Source organism: Glycine soja, chromosome 9, assembly GCF_004193775.1.
Source record: "Glycine soja cultivar W05 chromosome 9, ASM419377v2, whole genome shotgun sequence".
Taxonomy (NCBI): Eukaryota; Viridiplantae; Streptophyta; class Magnoliopsida; order Fabales; family Fabaceae; genus Glycine; species Glycine soja.
This window is the reverse complement of record NC_041010.1, coordinates 23,763,601-23,783,265: the sequence shown is the minus strand read 5'-3', so window position 1 is coordinate 23,783,265 and position 19,665 is coordinate 23,763,601. Positions and strand designations below refer to the sequence as shown.

The 19,665-nt window shown below is 39.7% G+C and overlaps 1 protein-coding gene across 1 annotated transcript; it reads left to right on the top strand.

Annotated features, from left to right (window-relative positions):
• Positions 1 to 312: 312 nt before the first annotated feature.
• LOC114425750 (nudix hydrolase 25-like) lies at positions 313 to 4,660 on the top strand. Its single transcript, XM_028392704.1, has 6 exons — positions 313 to 665; positions 1,679 to 1,729; positions 2,681 to 2,773; positions 3,095 to 3,189; positions 4,011 to 4,122; positions 4,205 to 4,660. The coding sequence occupies exons 1-6, from the start codon at positions 600 to 602 to the stop codon at positions 4,307 to 4,309; spliced, it is 522 nt and encodes a 173-aa protein (XP_028248505.1). The 5' UTR covers positions 313 to 599; the 3' UTR covers positions 4,310 to 4,660.
• The last annotated feature ends 15,005 nt before the right edge of the window (positions 4,661 to 19,665 follow it).

The window sequence follows — 19,665 nt, the reverse complement described above, 5'->3', positions numbered from 1 at the left end:
TTTTATTTATGATTTTTTTTACGTATGATACTTATCCTCACACTTTTATTAACACATACATTTATTTTTTTCCTCAACATCATATTACTTATTTTCAACCATTTTAGAAGTATTAAATCTTCAAACTAATTATTAATCATTAACATAATTCTAACTTGTTCTTCTTGCAAAAAATTGTTGTGGTCATAAAATCACCACCGTTGAACATATGCGTTAGTTAAGTTAGAACAAGTGAGAGAAGAAGAACAAGATATATAGATTGGGGAGCATTGTATTGTATAATTGCTAGGAGCATAGAGGAGAGAATAATAAAAAGGGTGGATTTGGTGAGAATCGCAAAACTCCACCCTCCCGTGTCTGTCTGTCTGTCTCTGACTCCATTCCCACCTTCGCCTGCGTCACTCACTCTTCCTTTCTTTCACTTCCTTTTCCTTATCATATCATTATTCTCTTCTTTTTCTTTTCTTTTCATTCTTCAACGCCCACAACACCACACCACTTTCTCTGTTCTCTCCACATCTCCAACACTCACATACTCTGAAAAAAAAAATTAAAAAAAATATAAAAAATAAAAAAAGTTTGTTTTTCTTCAACAAACCATGGAGGGACTTCCCCAAGGTTACCGTCCCAACGTTGGTGTCTGTCTCATCAACTCCGATGATCAGGTTTCTCTCTTTTTTTTTTGCTACCAAATATTAATGCACCACCCCCCACCCATCATGTTTGTGATTTTGGTTGTTTTTAAATCTTTTGTTTGGTGCGCTAAAGGTCTTCGACAAAGATCTGTCGCTAGTTTTGGCGGAACAATTTCGTACTAATAAGATGGTTATAAAAAAAATCTTTTGTTTAGTTTTATTTCTTAATTATGGAAGACAGTTATGTGTTATGATACTGATCTTAATTTGTGTTATGCTCAGGTGGGGTTGCTTTTATTTTTCTGGATTTAAATAAATTAACGGTTTAAAAGCTGGAAAATTTAGTTTTTTATTTTAAAAAAAATTCTAATGTTAATTTGTCTCATTTAATTCGGTGGTTAAGATTGATTATTCTTCTTCTCTAGCGGTTATACAAGGTTGTTATTATATTTAAATTCACCCACCACATAGTAGTACTTAACTGAACAAATATGTTACAGAAACACTCCCCGGTTGATTTTTTGTTTTTTTTAAGCAAAGTGTTTTCCTTTTCTAGATTTGGAAAATTGGAGGTATTACTAGGCTGAATTTAGATCCATGTTTTTTTTTCTGTTTTGTTTTTCTTTCCTAAATCTTTCCGTGATTAACGAGTGTTTTTAATGAGGTTATCCAAAATGTTGTAAAATGCACACACGCGAACTGGTATTTTGGATTTGAAATTCTGTGGGTTTATTTATTTATTTTTGTGTACTGTGTATTAATTAAAGATTTTACATTGCTGTTCAATGATTTGTTTAGCGTATGATTTTAGCCTATTCTATGAATTGGAGAGGAAAATGTTTTGAAAGTTTTCCTTTCCACCATAGTACAGTCCTTTTGTAACATGATTTTTTTTTATTGGCAAATATTAGTTATTAGTTTTGTTAGAATGTTATTAACCACAACCTCTCTTTTCCCTCTTCTCCCTTCAACCACTAAACTAACCTTATAACTCCTCCTTTTGTTACGTGATGATTAACCATGATTTTAATTTTGTTTTTCAGATTTTTGTGGCTTCTAGGTTGAATGTCCCAGGAGCATGGCAAATGCCTCAGGTGAGCTCATGTTTTACACCTTTACCTAACATTTTTTATTCTTAACATGAATTCAAGTGATTTATATAACTTTGATGAGAAGGCATTATATAGGCAGAACCTTATTTTTGGAGAGCATCATGTAGTATTTCTTTTGACACATTCACCAGTAAGGGCATGTTGGCTTTTTTAGTAGATGAATGCTGTTGCAAGCAATCATCACTGTTACCATAGTGGTTAGAGCTTGCTATTGCTAATGCTTTTCATTAACATCCCTGTCTCTCTTCTGTTGATGTTGACAACATAGCAATGTTTACAATGCCAAAGAAACTGTTGTGTCACATTCACATAACATAAGGAATCTTTCTATAAGTGCTGCCATATTGCTTGCTTAAAACAAAACTCATATGCTTTGTCATTACCACTTACCATCCATTTTCCAGGACATAAAAATTCCTTACTTATCTGGGTTCATTCTGGCTACACAGTACACTGAGCAATCATGCTTCCAAGAAGAACCTATACTATTATTGAAATTGAATATTAATATAATTTAGGTGGATAAAGCAGAGGAAAAGAGAAAATGAAGGCTCTAAATAATATTCTGAATTTTTGTATTAGATTGATATTGTATCCTTCATATCATTAATCAAATGATCTGATGAATACTAATAATTTATGACATGTACCACCGGTATAAACCCTGCCCGATAAGATTAATAAGTTAATTACTCTAATATTCTTACAATTTTAGTGTATGGATGGTCTTTCTACCAAAAAACATTTATGGATGGTTTTGGCACCTTGCACCGAAGTTCTAACTCATTGTAAAAGTGGATTCTTTGTAGATTTTGGTTATAGGATTATTAAAAAATATCCCCCTTTTGTTGCCTGTAATAAGTAAATTATTTTCTATCTCTTTATGGTATTAAATTGTTCTGATAAAATTGACTGTTCTTTTGGGGTTCTCAGGGGGGAATTGAAGATGGTGAAGAGCCCAAATCTGCTGCCGTTAGGGAACTTCGAGAAGAAACTGGAATAGTGTCTGCTGAGATAATTGCTGAGGTTTGCACAAAATCTTTTCTCATTCAGATTAAGTTTCTTCTGCAAAAACAGTAAATTTGTTGTTGATATATAATCTAAGCTCTATCTATAGATCAGTGAAATCTTACAACATTCAATTTATTGAGTTTAAAGTATTTTTACCATTGTGTAATAAAATGAACAAAAACAATCAGAAGCATGAAACAGAAACACCCAGAATTAGGTTTAAGAGAAGCATTTATACATCTATGACTTGGTACATTATATATAAAACTCTGATCATTTTGATAACTGGGTGGATGTTGATCTTTTAATACATTTGACCGAGCTTGTGCATTACAGGTTCAGAAATGGTTGACATATGATTTCCCTCCTGCTGTGAAGGCTAAAGTCAATCGTCTATGGGGAGGTGAATGGCATGGACAGGCTCAAAAGTGGTGCGTATTTTGTTTTAATTTATTTTATGTGCTTTACATAGCCACGTACTTGACATTTCAGTGCTAACTTTTGAAAAAATTACCTCTAATCTAAAACTTCGGTGGTGTATCCCTATACTGAAAAATATGACCACCCAACTGGGTGAAAGATAAATGAAATTAAATCAGTTTGGTCCATAATGCTGGTTAAGACATCGGAATTAAAGTTTATCAACATATGAAACATCCTACCAGGATAAGTGTCCAAAGAAGGCCACTCACAACTTACATGGCTACAAGAGAACAACAGTCTTCAACAATCAACACAATGAAGCTAGAGAAAAGGCAAAAGTGAAAATCCTGAGTGTGAGTGAAGAGAGACAATATAATACCTGTAGTATTCGTATATGGAGATTACATTGTGATCCTTTCATAGTAAAAATTGGTGTTTGTGTTTTGTGCATTTTTTCCATCTTGTGTGGTAGTTGTTTGATCTGGAGTTTCAGGTTTGGTGCTTGTTTTGTCAATTGTGTACTTTAATGTAGATATGAGAAATCATCCACTTTTCCCAATAGGTTTTTTCATTACTCAAGATGGCTATCCTGTTTACTTATGGCATGCCAAGTTAGGTTAAAATATGGATAACTTACAAATGCAGTGTCCCAAGCTTACTACACTTCTGGTAGTGAGAATGAGAATTGTCTTAACTCTTAATTATCCAGTTATGTGAATGTACAGTTAGCAAAGCCGATACATTCTATTGTTTTTTTAGTTGAGTGCATTGATGTCTATATCCTACCAAAACTCTGCTTTTTATGACATTCATTATGATCATTTGATAGGTTTCTTATGAGATTAACAAAAGATGACAGTGAGGTCAACTTAGCTAATGGGGAAGCAGAACGTGAATTTGCAGAATGGAAATGGGCAGACCCTGAAGAAGTTATTGAGCAGGTTTGTTGGAAAAAAGGAGATTTGAAATAGGTGTAATTTTTTTCCATTTGAAAGACTAATAATGAATGATAACTGATTACAGGCAGTGGACTACAAGAGACCAACCTATGAAGAAGTTATAAGAACCTTCAAGCCTTACTTTCAAGGGAGTGGAATATCTGCCAAATGTAAATCAACAAAGTGGTGAATGTTATTATGAGTGTGCATTGTAGTTCAATCCATTTTCTTATCTAATTTCACTGAGTTTGGATAGCACTCAGCTATGTGTAAAGGGATGATAGTTAGAACTGTTCATTAGGTACTTGCCTTGTAATGATAAGCTATGTGCAAATGCCTAATTTATATTCTAAACCTCCCTGCAAGGATGATTGTGAATGTGTATAGAACTGTTTAATAAAGTAGGAAGCATTGTGCAGCAGAATAGTGATCAAGGCTAAGTGCCAACGTATGAGGACTGGTTTTTATGAGAATCTGCGAAATAGTTTATACTTTCTATGATATTTGTTTCCTGTGTATAAGTAAGATCTGGTTTAATATTGTTGTTCTGGTTTAGGTGTAGGATACTAGTTTCTGTGGACAGGTTCAAATATGGTTCCAGCACTCAAACATGTTAGTACATATTTACTTTAGCTTTCTTGTTTAGTGTTTATTATTTTAGGTGGTGTTTACTATTATTTCTTTGGTTTTGGAGTTTGGACATTCTCTTCTCCAAATCAAACAAACTACAAAAAAGGTCAATTGAGTAGTTCATTCCTGAAGAAAACCAACATATTGTGGTTAAACCACTTGTACCCAAAGTGTTGTGGTTTAACCAATTGTACCCAAACGTACAATGCATGAGAGTCCCACCATTTTTCCAAAGTTAGAAAACACAGGTCACTTATTGGTAGAGCTTCATAACAAACCAACCAGATAAAGTGTTGAAATATTCTGAAGTTTTAAGTTTTTAAATCCTGCTCGATATTTCAGTATAAAGTGCATATAGTTTATAAATTATAATAGAAATATGGTTTACCAAATTTGCAGATCAAGTGGTGTGCGCATATGGTTTATACGTTTCATTCTGGGGCAAGAAAAAAAAAATGTATACTAGTAAAAAAAATAAGGTTAAGTTGTAATTTTGGTCCCCTAATTTCTTAAATTCATGATTTTGGTCCTCATGATAAATTATTAATAAATAATTATGATTAATTGAGTTATTAAGTTAATTATAAATTAATCAAAATATTAATTATTAAAAAACTGAATAAAAAATTGTTAAACATAATTTTCCACAACACTATGTTTCTCCTCTTCTGTGTAAACATCTCTTCTACTTTCATTGTCGCATGCAAGTCCACCACTAGTAACATCACAGTAGGATTAATAGTCTTCTATAAAAAAAATTTAATGATTAATGTTTTTTATTTAATCTATAATTAATTTAATATCTCTAATAATCACAATTATCAATTAATAATCTATCAGGGGGACTAAAATCACAAATTTATAAAACTAAGGAGATCAAATATTACAATTAAAAATCAAGGGACCAAAATCATGGATTTGAAAAATTAGGGGACCAAAAATCACAATTCAGCCTAAAAAATGACTAACTTGCAAATTAGTTTCCTAATTTTCCAAATTCACGATTTTGGCTCCCTTGATGTTTAATTGTAACCTTTAGTTCCCTTAGTTTTATAAATTGGCGATTTTGGTCTTTTTAGTAGATTATTAACAAATAATTCTAATTAATAGTTATAAGTTAATTATAAATTAATAATCTTAATCCTCCACAACACTATGTTCATCCTCTTCATAAACACCTCTTCCTCCTCCACAGCTACATGTGACTCCACCAGTAACAACATCACATTAGGGTTAATGATCTTTAATTAAAGTTTTTTTTAATGATTAATGGTTTTTATTTAATTTATAATTAATTTAATAACTCTATCAATCACAATTATTAGTTAATAATCTACTAGGGTGACCAAAATCGTCAATTTATAAAATTAGGGATCAAATGTTACAATTAAAGATGTATGGTCATTGCTTCATGCACCCCATTTTTTTGTCTCATACACCTCCATAATTTTTAATGGGTTTTGGGGTAACGTATTGACAATATAAATCAATTTTACATTGTTATCTAATCAGAAATCATCATTGATATGACTTTTAAGATAATTTTATAAAATTCAATAAACTTACCATACATGATGAATAGTAATTGGATGACAATGAAAACTATTTTACATTATCAATGCATAGTCCTTTTTCTCATTTTTAATATTCCCAAGTTATCTTTCTTTTATTATAGCTTCTTCCATGCTTCTTAAGTCTTGCATCTTTTTCCTCCATCACTCTCCGTCTGTGAGTCTTCCATGGAAAAAACTATTTGAAGTAGAAGGTCACATTCCTTGCATGTTCCTCCTTCTTTTGTAGACGACAAAGTCAATATTTCAAGTAAGAGGTTTTTTTTTTTTCATCTGCTTTTATTTCTATATTGGTCTATTCGTAAAGAATATGTCCTACAAATTTGCATATCTAGAATTATGCTAACATAATTTCAGATAAGCAAATCCATAAGCCTTTTAACAATGTTATGGATTAAGTAATTTGAAAGACATGTATTTCAGATTACTCAATCTAGAACTAAGTAGGTAACCACCTATCCATTAACTGATGAAATATACTATTATAAATAAAAGGGTACACTAAAGGTAAAAGTATCTTCTAACTCTATTATTCACTCACTGGCTAAAAAATAAAGGGGATACCAAGTAGGAGATTAGATTACTGGTGGCAATGGGTTTGGATAGCACTTCAGAATCTAGTAAGAACATTTAGCATCCACTGTGGGTCAAGGTAAACTTTCCTCGACCACACCATCAAGATATCAATCAAAGAAAATTTCAGAACGAATATGTTTTCAATATGGCTATTCATGTTACAGAGAAATTCAGGGAAGAAATAACCGACTTTTCTTGTTTATCATACATTGTTAAAATAATTTTGACATGTCGTATAATATCACATTGTTGATATCGGTGTTGATTAATTTTTAGGGGCAAAAAATTATGCCAATGAACATCCCATTTCTAATTTTTGTCACTTACATAATTGCATAATAGCAATGTCACTTTTGATTCTATCTCGGACGAGATCACCCATTTGGCGAAACCATTATAGCATGAACTTTCTTGGTACAACAATTACTCACTTTGTGTCATATTGCCTTAGGGTGGAGTTTAAATGTCAAGGTATATCATATCAGGTACTCTAATATATCATGCATAAATGTATGAGACAAGGGATGACTCAATGTCACATCACAAAATCATGTTGGACAAACCATTAAATGCTAACGTACACACAAGAAAAATGTTAATTAGCGAGGGAATGATTTCTCACAAATCCATTGCTATTCCATTTAGAGAGGGCTTTGCGAGAAATCATTCCCTCGCTAAATCCAAGTAACTAAATGGCGACAAAAATATTTCCTCACAATTCCTTCCTCAATCCCTAGCTAATTCTTCACAACAAAATAAATCTATATGTTCCTCGATAATTCCTTGCCAATCCCTTGAAAATTTCCCACTCTAATTCCTCGCAAAAGTCCCTCACTAATTTCTAATCCCTCACAAAAATATTTTATTACTCCCTTGTCAATCCTTCACTAGTCCCTTGCCTATCCTTCGCAATAATCCATTGATATTCCCTCACCAATCCCTAGCAATAATCCTTCGCACATCTCTCGCCAATCCTTCACTACTCCCTCGCCAATCCCTTCGCAATAATCCATTTGAAAAAATAAGTCCACGATTTAGTTGTCAAGAGGAGAAATCTGTCTCTTGATTGGAGTTTGGGCTCTCAAGTTACTTCAAAAAACACTTGATTTAGGGTAATTTTTAACAGAATATTAAAGAAACAAAGCAAAGGCTAAATTTAGATGAAAAACAGTAAAATCGACAAAGACATAGAAAGCTAATTGGAAATATAATTGCATATATTGGTTGTTTTTGGTCAAGTCCTTTACAAACATTTCTAATCCACTATTTATACTTGTAAAATTTAAACTAGCTTATCCTAAATCATGATTATCAGCGTTCATACATGACCTCTTTGTTTCTATTTGTTTTCGGCTAGTTTCTATGTATTTCAGCTAACCAGCAACACGATAAGCTTCCCACTTTCCGATTTTTAAGGAACCACCTAGATTGTGGGGTCTTCATAGTTTCAACTAATCTTGGCCAGTTATTCTGTGATTTTAGGTACGATTTGAATCTTGATGCGCTTATCTTTTAAATTTATCCATATTTTTAAATATTGGCCGAATTATCTTCCCTAACAGTCAAATTCCACCATCTTATATGAAATTATAACAATTTTTTTTTTCGGCTAAGTCCTTGTCCCGATTCATTCAACTAACTAAAAATATTTCGATTGGAAACAAATGCCCCCCTATATCTTGACGATGATTGGCTACTTAAAGGGTTAAGATATATCCATTTTAGTCTTTCCCTCTTCTTTTAATTCTTGCAACTAACTTTGTATTCAATATCTCTAGCTGTTACATCTACAAAGTTCTTTTCACTTTAAATAGCTTCACTCCACCGTTTGCTAAGGCATTTGATTTACCCTAATCCTTGCTTTCTTTACCTCTAATATTTTCTTCTCCAATTTCACCATGTCTACTACCACCAACAGTTCCCAACTTGCTTGATTACAGTGAACCCTCATCTAGAGTTTTTCTCTTTGATAACATATTGTTGCTAGTAGTCCCTATTGTTGCAATATGTTCTTCGAAGGGGATGATACCTCTAGGGACCATCAAGAGAGATATGACCATCTTTGGGATTACCACTAAAAACCCTTTTAGCTCTCTCACATATAGGTCCCTTGAATAGGGGCACGGAGCGGACACGCTGCGTGCCATTTTTCACACTGCCATGCATAAGTGTCATGTACCCTTTTGCTTATATTTTGTGAATATCGTCATACTATGTACATTCCCGTGTTGCGCCTTTCGCATATGCATCACGCACGGATTCTATTTTGATCCCCTCTCATTGTCTAAATGGTCCAACGCCTTAAATGACCTTTCATCCAATTAAAACATATCTTGCAAAAAAGGATAAAAAAATAACTTAACCAAAACGCTTTGTTCACAAAAGAACTACGTAGGTCTGATTTTCTCATCACAATTGAGGAATACGTAGGAGCAAAGGGAAACGCCCTTGTCGACCATAAAAAGATAAAAAACATAAAAAGGCATAAAAAAGACATAAGAACGTAAAAAGGGAAAAGAATATAAATTGAAGTCATATTTGCACATTTGATTAAAGGCTGTCGTCTCTTGTGACGGACGCGTGGGGTGCTAATACCTTCCCCGTGCATAAATTCAACTCCCGAACCTTTCACTTAAAGTTCGTAGACCACGTCTTTTCTAGTTTTTCCGACGTTTTTCTCAAATAAACGTTGGTGGCGACTCCGCGCGTATTCCTTTCTTGGAAGACGCACCCGCTAGTCACGCGTCGCCCTCCCGCCGAAGGGTAGGTTGCGACAGGACCCCTCCAAAGGCAAGCCTTCCGCAAAGTGTACGGAAAGATTTTAGATTTGACCACAGCTGAGGTATTTACGGAAGCCATTGTATCCCTCGCCCAATACTATGACCAGCCATTGAGATGCTTTACGTTTGGGGACTTCCAAATAGTATCGACTGTTGAAGAATTTGAGGAGATTATAGGATGCCCTCTCGGGGGAAGAAAACCGTATCTTTTCTCCGGATTTCTTCCCTCCTTGAGCAAGATTGCAGCTGTGGTTGGAGATTCGGCGAGAGAGTTGGATCGTATGAAGCAAACTTGAAACGGCGTAGTGGGCCTACCGCGGAAATACTTGGAAGGCAAGGCAAAGGATATGGCGAATCAAGAGGAGTGGGTCTCGTTTGCGGATATACTAGCTTTGCTAATCTTTGGGGTTGTCCTCTTTCCAAACGTGGACAGTTTGGTGGACCTAGCCGCAATTGATGCTTTCCTTGCATATCACCATAGCAAGGAGAGCCCGATGGTAGCTATCTTGGCGGACTTATTTGATACATTTGACCAAAGGTGCGAGATGAACAGTGCACAGATTGTCTGTTGCTTACCCGCTCTTTGTGTGCGGTTGGTTTCACACCTATTCCAACAAGAAATAAGGCACCCGTGTCCGCTTCAAAGTTATCGCTCGTGCGTCGAAAAGAGAAGAGTAGATTGGGACCAATACTTGGCTGGGATAGGAGGCAGCATAATCAACTGGTTTCCTCGATGGAAGGAAGGAAAGGAGGGAGTTCTCTTCTCATGTGGGGACTACCCAAACGTTCCGTTGATAGGGACGAGGGGTTGTATTAACTATAATCCCGCACTTGCTATAAGACAGTTAGGGTACCCCATGAGGGGAGCACCGACGGAAGAGAGTCTCTCGCCTTTCCTTGTGAGAGATTTCGGCGCGCAAAGTTTCAAGATTGTACAAAGAGTCCACAAGGCGTAGGAAAGCCCGTTAAGGAAAGATAAAGAACTTAGGGGCATCCGTAATGGCATCATCGGTGGTTATCATGAATGGCTAAGAGTTCATACACGAGGGTTAGATTGGCTCTCCAAGTTGAAAATTATCAACGAGGAGAACTTCGAAGCTCCGGAAGAGGATGAAGAAGTCCAAGCTCTAAAAACAGAGCTAGGAAAGGCAAGACTCGCCAAAGAAAAATTCAAGTTAGTCGCTACAGACATCCGGAAAGAGTGTGTCGAGTTACGAGAGGAAAATGCGGCTACCGCAAGAGCCCTCGAACGAGAAACCAAGAGGGCTCGCAAGGAAGAGCATGGCCGAGATAAATTCCAAGGAGCTTTGTGGGGCAGCAACAATGAGCTCAAGCTCCGGAGAGAGGAAAGAGACCAGTCACGAGTACATGGCATGGTCTTAAAGGAGGAGTTAGCTGCTTGCTCAAGATCCAAGAGGAGTTTGGTCCGACACTTAGAAGCCACGGAGCAAAGCATGCTAGCTATAATAGGGCAGTACAAAGAAGAGTTAAACCAGTCTTTGACCCATGAACAAAAGCTAGTAGAGGACTTCGCACAAGCGTACGCCGAGAAGGAAGCAAGAGGGAGGGTGATTGATGCATTGCATCAAGAAGTGACCATGTGGATGGATAGGTTCGCCTTGACCTTAAATGGAAGTCAAGACCTCCCGCGACTACTAGCCAAAGCAAAGGCCATCGCCGAAGTGTGTTCAGCCCCAGAGGAAATTCACGGGCTAATGAATTACTGTCAACACATGATAGATTTAATGGCCCATATAATTAGAAACCGTTAGGTTCTGTTGTAACACTTTTGTATGATCTTGGCTAGATAAAAGCTTTTGTTCCTTTTTATAAAAAAGAGAAGTTCTGAAACTCATCGCGTTGTCTAAAAAGGCCTTGAGGTGGATCCAAGTGCTCTGATCATTCATTAGCATATTCATGTTTTGGTGGCATGCTCACCACTGTTTGTTTCTTTAGGGAACTCACCATAACTAAAAAAGCGCAAAGGCACCCCTATAACACCAGATCCAGAAGTAAGATGGATAACGAAGATGGAGTGCAAGAACAGATGAAGGCCGACCTATCGGCCTTAAAAGATCAGATGGCTTATATCATGGAGGCCATGCTAAAGATTCAAAAAACTATAGAAGATAATGCTACGGCGGCCGCTTCCACTACAATTAGGGAAGCGGAACCGGTGCTACAGCCTACAATAAACTTAGGCCAAGACAGAAACACGATAGTTTTCAATCGGAGGTATAGTCCTCAAGCCTACCCTTATGGTTTGTCTCCGGACTTCACTCCCCGTTCCCCTCCAGACGATTTGAGCCAAGCCCCTACCTTCGAGGGGCAGCTCCCTCCTCATGCCGACTATCCTCTGTAAGAAGATGATGAAGGAGATGCCCATTTAGGCCCTCTACTTCCCCTCAAGGAACCAGCCCCCCATGAGGTTCCCCAACCAAACATAGTCCGCCATGTCCCGTCTCCATCCACACCCGTTAAGGAACTCGTTCCCATTGCAAAAGACAAGGGAAAGATTGATCTACTTGAAGAGAGGCTGAGAGCAATAGAAGGCCTCGGCAACTATCCATTCTCGGATTTAGCAGATCTGTGTCTGGTACCTAACATCATCATTCCTCCCAAGTTTAAAGTACCAGATTTTGATAAATACAAAGGGACGACGTGTCAAAAAGGTCATCTTCGGATGTATTGCCGAAGGATGAGGGCATATTCTACGGACAAAAAGCTGTTAATGCACTTCTTTCAAGACAGCTTAGCCGGAGCAGCAGTGGCGTGGTACACCAATCTGGAAGCTTCTCAGATCCGGTCATGGAAAGACTTGGCAACTGCCTTCATTAGGCAGTACCAATACAACACGGATATGGCTCCTGATTGGAACCAACTTCAGAGCATGACCAAACGGGAACATGAGTCCATTAAAGAATATGCTCAAAGGTGGAGAGACCTAGCAGCCCAAGTCGTCCCACCTATGACTGAGAGGGAAATGATCACGATTATGGTAGATACATTGCCTATGTTCTACTACGAGAAGCTGATAGGATATATGCCGGCTAACTTTGCAGACCTCGTCTTCGCCGGAGAAAGAATCGAGTCCGGACTGAGGAAAGGCAAGTTTGAATATGCCTCCAACGCTGCCCCCAACAACAATAGAAGAGCCCCAGTGGTGGGCACACGGAAAAAGGAAGGAGATACCCACGCAGTCACCACCGCCCCAACATGGATGAAAACGCCCCAAAACGCCCAAAACTCATACCAACACAACCACCCGAACTTTTCGATCTGAGCCGGAAGTTCCCTCCCAACTCAACTGGAAGGGCCTCCCACAACTGAAAAAACGCCTGCCCAACATGCAGCTCCAGCCATTCCCCGGCCAGCCAATAATACAACTCCTGGCGCGAACTATAACAATGCACGACGCCCCCCGAGAGACGAGTTCTCTCCTGTTCCCATGGCGCATTCCGAGTTGTGGCCCTCATTATTGGAAAATCATTTGGTGGTGGCCATACCCGGGAAGGTCTTCCAGCCACCATACCCCAAGTGGTACAACTCAAATGCCACATGCGCATACCATAGTGGAGCCCCCGGACACAACATTGACTCTTGCCTGCCATTCAAGTATAAGGTGCAACACCTAATAAATACAGGCTGGCTATCATTCCAAGAAGAGGGCCCCAACGTTAAAACCAATCCACTAGCTAGTCATGGAGGAGCTAGCGTAAACGCCATCGAAAAGGATAGGCTGTCAAGGTTAAAGAGATTAGAAGATGTGGCTACGTCTAGACGATTCATCTACCAATCGCTGCAGGCAGCATGCATGGTCTCTCGTGGCGGAGGCGAAAGTGACGAATGTCTGCTTCATCTCGAGGAATCACACGACATGGAAACCTGCCCCGCGGTGGAAGAGTTACTTCAACGGCTCATGGACTGGGGGTAGCTCGAAGTGTCTGAGGGAGATAGGGAAGAACCGCAGATTTGCATGCAGTCCGCAGAAAGGAAGGTTCCCCCAACCCCCAAAGCCCTAGTAATATGCTTCACTAGGAATATGACCGGCTCCAGGTCCGAGTACTCCCCGACGGTGCCCAAGCCAACATCATTTTCCTATCAAAGCAATAAGGTCGTTCCACAGAAGTATACCCCCCCCCTTTTGGAGATAGGGCTGCAACCGAGGTTGACTCCTTGTCAGCCAAGGTGACCAACATTACCGGCCTTAGTGGCGTAACCCGCAGTGGCCGGGTGTTCGCTCCCCCTCACTCGGTGGAATTTCCCTCCAAGGGGAAAGCACCCATGATACAAGAGCCCGCAGACGCGGCCACCCCCTCAAAAGAAGTGGATCCCCCGGTGGTAAAAGGAGCTGAAAAGAAAGAAGGTCTTCAAGGAAAGGCGGTGACCTTGGAAGAGGCTCATGAGTTCCTTCGTCTCATACAACAAAGTGAGTTTAAAGTAGTTGAGCAACTGAATAAAACTCCGGCAAGGATCTCTTTGCTCGAACTGCTCATAAACTCTGAGCCTTATCGTGCACTATTGGTAAAGGTCCTCAATGAAGCCCACGTAGCACACGACATCTCAGTCGAGGGTTTTGAAGGTATTGTTAATCATATAACTACCAATAACTATATTGCATTCGCGGAAGAAGAGATTCCTATGGAGGGGAGAGGGCACAACAAGGCTCTACATGTGTCTGTCAGATGCATGGACCATGTCATCGCTAAGGTGCTCATCGACAATGGTTCAAGTTTAAATGTGATGCCAAAGACCACCTTGGAGAAGCTTCCTTTTAATGCGTCACGTCTAAAACCAAGTTCGATGGCAGTACGAGCCTTTGACGGTAGTCGGCGGGAGGTGATGGGGGAAATCGACATCCCCATTTAGATAGGCCCCCACACTTGCAATGTGGTTTTCCAAGTGATGGACATAAATCCCGCCTACAGCTGCCTTTTGGGGAGACCCTGGATTCACGCGCTAGGAGTGGTCCCTTCGACGCTTCACCAGAAATTGAAATTCGCGGTTGGTGGACTCTTGGTGATAGTGTCAGGCGAAGAAGATATGTTGGTGAGCTGCCCTCCTCCGCGCCATATGTAGAAGCAGCGGAGGAATCATTGGAAACAACTTTCCAATCCTTCGAGGTGGTGAGTTGTGCCTCTGTGGAAACGAGTCCGTTGCTACCTTGTCTCTCTAATGCGACCATAATGCTTAGGCACGGTTATGAGCCCGGAATGGGTCTGGGCAAGGACAGCCACAGGAATGCCGATGTGGTCGACATTAGGGGTAACCCGTACAAATATGGGTTGGGGTATGAACCCGAGAAACTAGGAAGAAGGAATGCACCGTCAAGACTCCGGGCAGATAGGGCATGGCCCGGCCATGTTAGCCAGTGTTTCACAAGTTTCGGGATAATGTTCGAGGAAGAGGTGGCGGCAATAGGGAGGAATCTCCACAAGATCCGCCAAGTTTCGTGTGACCATGCCATCCCAATTCCTAAGTGGGGAATTGGCGCGTGATGAGCTAATCGGAAGTCTATACCGCTGATTCAATGTAATTAGAGGCTATAGATTCCTTTCTCTTTTGTTTTGTGAAACCTACCTTATTAAATAAACAAAGAGATCTTGTTTTATCTGTTCTTGCGATTCCACCTTTTCTCATATCATTTTGCATGTTTTTGTTTTTGTCTTGAATGGTATAGATGTGAGGGTCGATTCTTTGAGGATCCTAACAACGAGGGTTTGATAATCAATTTTGACCGAGAAGTAAGTCAAACAATAAACGAAGAAGAGGAAGAGGGCATCCTTTCACCAGAGTTGGAGAGATTGATCGCTCAGGAAGAACGCGAAATGAAGCCTCACCAAGAGGAAACCGAACTGATAGACTTAGAGACCGGAGAGGGAAAAAAAGAAGTGAAAGTAGGAACCGGTATGACCGCACCTATCCGCCAAGGTTTGATAACCCTTCTTGAAGAATATCAAGACATCTTTGCGTGGTCGTACCAAGACATGCCAGGTCTGGACCTCGACATTGTGCAGCATAAGTTGCCATTGAATCCTGGGTCTTCCCTAGTTAAGCAAAAACTATGAAGGATGAGACCCGAAATGTCTTTGAAAATTAAAGAAGAAGTGAGAAAGCAGTTCGATGCGGGTTTCTTGGCTGTAGCTCGATACCCGGAGTGGGTAGCCAACATTGTCCCGGTTCCAAAAAAGGACAACAAAGTGCGAATGTGTGTAGACTATCGGGACTTAAACCGAGCCAGTCCTAAAGACAATTTTCCCTTGCCACACATTGATATATTGGTAGATAATACAGCCAAGTTCCCCCTTTTCTCCTTTATGGATGGTTTCTCAGGGTATAATCAGATAAAGATGGCACCCGAAGATGTGGAGAAGACTACTTTCGTCACCCTATGGGGAACATTCTGCTACAAAGTGATGGCCTTCGGGCTGAAAAATGCTGGGGCAACCTATCAGCGTGCCATGGTAGCGTTGTTCCACGACATGATGCATAAAGAGATAGAATTCTATGTAGATGACATGATTGCCAAATCTCGGACCGAGGACAAACACCTCGTCAATCTGCGTAAGCTGTTTGGAAGGCTCAGAAATACCAACTGAAACTAAACCCCGCCAAGTGCACCTTCAGGGTGAAATCGGGGAAGTTATTGGGATTTATCGTGAGCCAGAAAGGGATAGAGATAGATCCCGAGAAAGTGAAGGCCATTCTTGAAATGCCAAAGCCACGCACGGAGAAGCAGGTTCGAGGTTTCTTGGGCAGGTTGAATTACATCGCGAGGTTTCCTGTGGAACAACGACTGCCAAGAGGCCTTCGAAAAAATCAAACAGAGCCTCGTGAATCCCCCGGTGCTCATGCCACCTGTAACAGGAAGACCTCTTTTCCTGTACATGACTGTGTTAGATGAGTCTATGGGGTGCATGTTGGGTCAACACGATGACTCTGGGAAAAAGGAACAAGCCATTTACTATTTAAGCAAGAAGTTTACCGCCTGTGAGATGAATTAGTCAATGTTGGAAAGGACGTGCTGTGCCTTGGTATGGGCGTCACATTGTCTTAGGCAGTACATGCTCAGTCATACCACGTGGCTTATTTCCAAAATGGATCCCGTGAAATACATCTTTGAGAAGCCGGCCCTCACGGGACGAATTGCTAGGTGGTAGGTACTACTATCTGAATTCGATATTGTGTACGTCACCCAAAAGGCGATAAAGGGAAGTGCCTTGGCAGATTATTTGGCCCAACAACCCCTCCAAGATTATCGGCCGATGCACCCTGAGTTCTCGGATGAAGACATCATGGCCCTATTCGAAGAGAAGCGGATGCACGAGGATATAGACAAATGGATTGTTTGTTTCGATGGGGCATCTAATGCTTTGGGCCATGGAGTAGGGGCAGTCCTTGTATCCCCAGATGGTCAATGTATTCCTTTCACGGCCAGGCTAGGTTTTGATTGTACCAACAATATGGCCGAATATGAAGTGTGCGCCCTTGGGATTTAAGCGGCCATTGATTTTGACGTAAAGCTACTCAAAGTGTATGGAGACTCGGCTTTGGTAATACGCCAGTTGAGAGGAGAATGGGAAACTAGGGATCCAAAGTTGATACTCTATCAAACTCATATCTTGAAGTTAGCCAAATTCTTTGACGACATTTCTTTCCACCATATACCTCGGGAAGAAAACCAAATGGCCGATGCATTGCCCACCTTGGCATCCATCTTTCAACTTGCCTCACACGGGGATCTGCCGTACATTGAATTCAAATCTTGGGGCAAGCCGACACATTGTTGTGCGATAGAGGAAGAGCAAGATGGGAAACCGTGGTATTTCGACATCAAACAGTATGTCGAAAACAAAGAATATCCACTAGGGATTTTCGACAATGACAAAAGAACGTTAAGGAGATTGGCTACTGGTTTCTTTGTGAGTGGTACTATCCTGTACAAACGAAACCACAACATGACCCTCCTGCGATGCGTAGATGCCAAAGAGGCGAACTACATGATTGAGGAAGTCCACGGGGGTTCATTTGGGACACATGCCAATGGGCATGCTATGGCCAGGAAGATCCTTAGAGCAGGTTATTACTGGCTCACTATGGAAAGCGATTGCTGCGCCTATGTAAGGAAATGCCATAAATGTCAAGCATACGCGAACAATGTCAATGTTCCGCCACATCCTCTGAATGTCATGTCCGCCCCTTGGCCTTTTTCCATGTGGGGGATAGATGTCATTGGGGCCATCGAACCCAAAGCTTCAAATGGTCATCGCTTCATTCTCGTGGCAATAGATTATTTCACCAAATGGGTCAAATCGGCTTCTTATACCAATGTCACGAGGAGTGTGGTGGTCAAATTCATAAAGAAGGAACTGATTTGTCGATACAGACTCCATAGGAAGATCATTACTGACAATGGCACCAATCTGAATAACAAAATGATGCAGGAAATGTGCGGGGATTTCAAGATCCAGCATCATAACTCGACCCCCTATCGGCCAAAGATGAACGGGGCTGTGGAGGCTGCAAATAAAAATATTAAGAAGATTATTCAGAAGATGATGATGTCATAAAAAGATTGACATGAGATGTTGCCTTTTGCCCTGCATGGATATCGAACCTCGGTACGAACTTTTACTGGGGCAACGCCGTATTGCTTGGTTTGTGGGATGGAAGCGGTACTCCCATTTGAGATAGAGGTCCCTTCCCAGAAGATACTAGCGGAATCAGGCCTAGAAGAATCAAAGTGGGCTCAAACACGCTATGACCAACTCAACCTTATTGAAGGTAAGCATTTGACGGCCATGAGCAATGGGCACCTATATCAACAAAGGATATTACTTTGGTTATTAATCAATTCATTCAAGGAAACTTCCAAAGAAAAACGTCCGATTGATTTTTTTGATTATTTTATTTAAAGATATTTTGATTATTTTATTATTATTTTTCAAGATATTTTGATTATTTTATTATTATTTTGCTTTTTTGGTTTAACCGAGGTTACAACGTGAACGATCGGTTAGATTTTGTTTTAAAAGTGATTAAACGAGATTACAACACAAATGATCGGTTGAAATTCATTTTATCATTTATTAGGCGAGATAGCGGCTTAAACGATCGGTTAAAGCTCGTTAAAAACAGAAGAAAAGAAAACCGAAAATGAACGAAATAAAGATGAAAGCTAAAAAAACAAGAAATGAATTGAAAGTCTCGGATTCGAAAACTTACCCGTTGAAGAACGAAGAACGGATGAAGAACGACGGAAAACCTTCACGGCTGAGGGATATTTAGAACAGCCTCCTTTCGCCTATTTATAGGAAAAAAGGGGGAGGAAGTTGCCGCCCAACTTGCCCAGGCGAGCTGGATTGCTTCCTCCGAAAGCAACCCTGCTTCAAAAATATTCTGGAAGGGTCTAGATTCGAAATTTTGAAAATTGCTATTTGCACCCCGCTTTTGATAAGTTCACCCCCCCTTCTTTCGTAATTTTATGAAAAAGTTACAGAAGTTTTACAGAAGCATATAGGACTTGACTTTCTTCTTTTTTTCTCTTCCTTCTCACCCATATTAAGTGAAATATGTTTATTTAGGGTTTTAGGAATTTTATAGAAACTTTAAGCAAGCATATAGGACTTGATTTCCCTCTTTTTCCTCTTCTATTTCACCGATATTAAGTGAATTAGGCTTACTCAAAGTTTTAGGAATTTGACAGAAGCATTACGAAAGCTTCAGAAGCTCCGGAAACCAATTTCTAACAAAACGTGGAGGATCTTGATAAGTTCACCCCTCCCCTTTGCTAAATGCACTCCTTTTTATTTACACATCCCTGTTTATTAAATACACTCCCTCTACCCTTTTTTTGCTGATTCTTTTTCCGTAACGTTACGAAACTTTATGAATTACGTAACGATACTTGTTTTCTTTCCGTAATGTCACGAAACCTTACGGATTACACAACCGTCCCTTCTTTGGCTTCCGGAATGTTACGGAACTTT

Excerpts from the sequence above, each read along its gene's own strand:
- LOC114425750 (XM_028392704.1), top strand. The coding sequence starts at position 600 with ATGGAGGGACTTCCCCAAGGTTACCGTCCCAACGTTGGTGTCTGTCTC. Across the intron at positions 666-1,678 it reads TCATCAACTCCGATGATCAG|ATTTTTGTGGCTTCTAGGTT; the intron begins GTTTCTCTCTTT and ends TTTGTTTTTCAG. Across the intron at positions 4,123-4,204 it reads CTGAAGAAGTTATTGAGCAG|GCAGTGGACTACAAGAGACC; the intron begins GTTTGTTGGAAA and ends AACTGATTACAG.